Source organism: Nicotiana tomentosiformis, chromosome 4 (genome assembly GCF_000390325.3).
Source record: "Nicotiana tomentosiformis chromosome 4, ASM39032v3, whole genome shotgun sequence".
Classification (NCBI taxonomy): domain Eukaryota; kingdom Viridiplantae; phylum Streptophyta; class Magnoliopsida; order Solanales; family Solanaceae; genus Nicotiana; species Nicotiana tomentosiformis.
The window spans coordinates 24,299,708-24,303,536 of record NC_090815.1 but is presented as its reverse complement, the minus strand read 5'-3'; the positions used below and the strand labels follow the sequence as shown (position 1 = coordinate 24,303,536).

Below are 3,829 nucleotides of genomic sequence, written 5' to 3'. Positions count from 1 at the left end.
TGTATTCATGAATACAGTAACAAAATTTACCTAAAAAATAGGTGAATCCAGTTGTTTAATAACGGAAAGAGATCAATTAGCGTGAATCACTCCTAATTTAACTCAACAAAATCAATTCTACATAGATTTCGCTGATACTGTATTGTATTTTATATATTTACGCGACTGTATTTATAAATATAGTGAAGCAATAAAAAAAAGGGCGTATACCATTTTATTCAATTCGATTGTATATATTATATTTAATTCACATATATTCATTATTCACTATTATACATTATATTCAAATTCACCGTATTCAATTCGATTATATTCAAACAACAAAAAATCACAAAACAATGATATTCAATTATATTAAAAAATTACAGACCTTCGGATTTGAATATATTTATACAAAATATAATATATTTGTATCATTACGTGACTAAAAAAATAAAGACGAGAAAAAAATTCGTCGGAGATGGCTTTTCCCAGTCTACTAATAGTGGCCGACCTGCTAATAGTGGATAATGACGCCGACGAGTCTCGTCAGCGATCAAAATTGAGTGCTTTAGTAGGTATACCTCGCATAATCCTCGCATAATCCTCTTCGAAGTGGTTGAATCAGCCATTGAAAACGAAATTTGAAGTTTCTTCCTCGGTAATTTTTTTAAAAAGTGATGAAATTTGAAGTTTCTTCCTCGGTAATTTTTTTAAAAAGTGAAGAGTAAAAGAAGAAAGGTGGAGAAATTTGACGTGAACCGGCCAAAAGCTTTACCAATTACCATGAAAACTTTTGGAGCAAAAAAGTTGATGATCAATTATAGAGAAAGAAGAAAAATCTTGTTGTGATTTGTGAGAGATCACGTGTTAATAACTGAAAGAAAGAGAGAGAAAATACATACATGACAGTGTATATAATAAATACTTATTTTGTTATAAAATATAAAAGGTAACTATAGATAATAATATTTTAAAATAATGTTAGATTTCTAATAAATAGTACGAAGGAGGTAAAATTTTCGTAATTTTTCACTTACGCATATATTGGAATCGCACCTAATGTAATTTGTACCTGTCTCAATAAGGTCGAGGATCTTTGTAGAATCTCTCAAATATACACTTACATATTGTGTTTACTTAAGTTGATTAAGTTCTAAGTTTGAGATATTAAATAACTAATACTAATAATACACTCATAATCATTACCAAAAAAGAGAATAACTAAAACAAGGAAAAGGAAAAAAAGAAGGATCAAGAAAGAACTCCATACTATTACAAAGGAACCAAACAAAATATTTTGTCATCGAGTTATTCCTGATTCTGCAACTTCTCAACTCGCTGATTCAACATTTCAACTCGGGTAACCAACCGCGTCACAGAGTAAAGCAACCAATAAAACATCAGCGCAGCGGCAATCAACAGCGCATTACGCTGGCTTTTCACGACGGATTTCTGGTGTCGCATCAGCTCCGTCGGGGTACACGACTCGGCCGATTTACAACTCGGGCGAGTCTCGTATTTCCAGTAAATGTCCAATAACAAGAAGACACAGAACGGAACCACTGAAAGAAAAGGCTTGAGAAGGTTTCGTGTAACGGATATTAGACCTTTACGTAAAGGGTATGTACCTGGAAGTGTTAAAAGGATTACCATCACCACCTCTGCTGCCGCAGCGTAGCCTAGAACTACCCATTCTAATGCCATATTGTTCGTTATTTCTCTCTTTCTTTCTATGTATATGTGCTAAAATGGTGATGAAATTTACAAAGGATCTATTAATTTTTGGGGGCTTAAATGGAAAGTGGTGAAGGTTTGGAGATGCGGTGGAAATGGAGGAACATGACACCTGGATTGGCTCTGCACACGTTCAGTATACAGATGGCACGTTTTGGTCAAGCTTTCTTCTGTTTTCTTTTTGTTTTTTGTCCAGTTTTTCCTGTTTTCTTTCTTTAAGACAGTAGGACTTGGTAACTTCATATGTTGTTGTTGAATTATCTATTTCGATTTATAACCTCCGGACCTTAAAAATTTAAGCCGTAAATAAAAGTCAAGTTAGAATATATATTTTAGATCTTTATTACTTAAATTATTACCCTACTCAAATCTTACTTATAGAAAAAAAAAATTTGAAGTTGTGTTGGAAAATAATTTTTTGAAATTGAAATTGTGTTAAAATTTTGTGAGTGGAAGAAAATTTTAACCCAAAAATTGTCCAAAATCAATTTTTGGAACTTGAAAATTTTTCTTCAACATTTTTTCAAAAACTAATCTAGTTTCATGAACAAATTTCAAAAACAAATTGAAAAAATAAATAGCCAAATATATGTCCAAACGGGAGCCAAAACTTATAAACTTGAACTTCAGTTGTGTTCCTTTGGATGCATTCTTAAGCATTTCTCGTAACACTTGTAGAATACACAATAATACAGAGAATGTATATCCAATTGATCAACTAAAATAATTAATCGGCTCCTATGATCAACTTCTTAGATGGTTTTTATTTTAAAAGTGTCAAAAAAAAGTTCTATGTTTTTCAGTTTTTCTGAATTTGTTTTCAAAACTAAACATCATTAGAGAATCTTTCTCATTACTCGCGAGGCTTGCAAATGGAGCCTGAAATTAGTTGTTGCTTGTGAGGTATGAAAAGAGATCGTATTTAATTTTGAAGCAATGGACGTTTTGGATAAGGAAAAACAGTAGACAAAGTTTTTAATCTTTCTTCACCGTTTAGGATAGAAAGGGAAAATAGTGAGATTGCGATTCATTTGATTGACATGAACAATCGAAGGAAATCCAATACGTTTGGGCTTAAAATGGGTCCAACTACTAGGTCCATAACGATGAATCTCACAATACCGAGGGGCAAGTGCACATATAGCCATTCTCAGGGATACTATTTAGAGTTTAGCCAGTACTTATTTTGTTCTGAAATTTTAAACTAAAAATCTTAAATTCAGCACAATTCAGGACATTTTTATCTTGAAAAATTAAACTGAAATTCATGACGCACTGGCTAATTGCTAAATAGTAGCCCTTTAGAATGGCTACCTGGTGTCATTTCTACCTATACCGACGAGGGATAAACGTCTGGATAATATTCATCGGCAAGTACATTTACAACGAAAATGGTTGTTGATCACTGGCTTTACTCAGTAGATAATGGTAAAAATAGCACGGGCTAGCCAGTTTTCGGACTGGTAATTGGAAGATAGCCAGCGTTTGCGAAGTCATTGTAAAATAATCACTGTTTTGCTGAAACGCGGAGATTTCCAACATAATATGCTGGATTATGAAGTTCATGCTTATAAACTTCCAGCACACAAAAAGTTTCACTATAATATACGGGATTATGAAACTCCTGCATATAAACTTTCAGCATATTATGATGGAACTCTAGCATATTATAAAATTCCAGCATATTATGCTGGAAGCTCATATGTAAAAAAATCAAACTCCAACATATTATGTTAGAATATTTCTGGATTTTTTAGAGTATTTTTGTTTAGATTTTATCTTTACATGAAAAGTGACTTAATTTAGATTGCTTTTGAAATTGTGGCTATTTTTCAATTATCGGTTGTAAATATGGCTATTTCTGATTTCTCTCCCCCTCCCCCTCCCCCCCCCCAAATAATGGGGATCTTTACACGAATAGCCAGTCATATTTATTGTTTACTTTTTCTAGCCATATACATAGATTATACATTGAATATACATAATTATACACATATAATACATAAATTATGCATATATTATACATCCACCAACTATTTTTAGTTTAAGCAATTGGATAGACGGCTATTTGGGTTAATTTTTCTAAATAATGGTGTAAAGGAGGCCCAAGATT

The 3,829-nt window shown here is 32.3% G+C and overlaps 1 protein-coding gene across 1 annotated transcript; it reads right to left on the bottom strand.

Annotated features, from left to right (window-relative positions):
- Positions 1-1,161: 1,161 nt before the first annotated feature.
- On the bottom strand, positions 1,162-1,741 carry LOC104097557 (uncharacterized). Its single transcript, XM_009604138.4, has one exon. It carries the CDS (start codon positions 1,684-1,686, stop codon positions 1,291-1,293), a length of 396 nt encoding a protein of 131 aa, XP_009602433.1. The 5' UTR covers positions 1,687-1,741; the 3' UTR covers positions 1,162-1,290.
- Positions 1,742-3,829: the final 2,088 nt, after the last annotated feature.

Excerpts from the sequence above, each read along its gene's own strand:
- LOC104097557 (XM_009604138.4), bottom strand. The coding sequence starts at position 1,686 with ATGGCATTAGAATGGGTAGTTCTAGGCTACGCTGCGGCAGCAGAGGTG.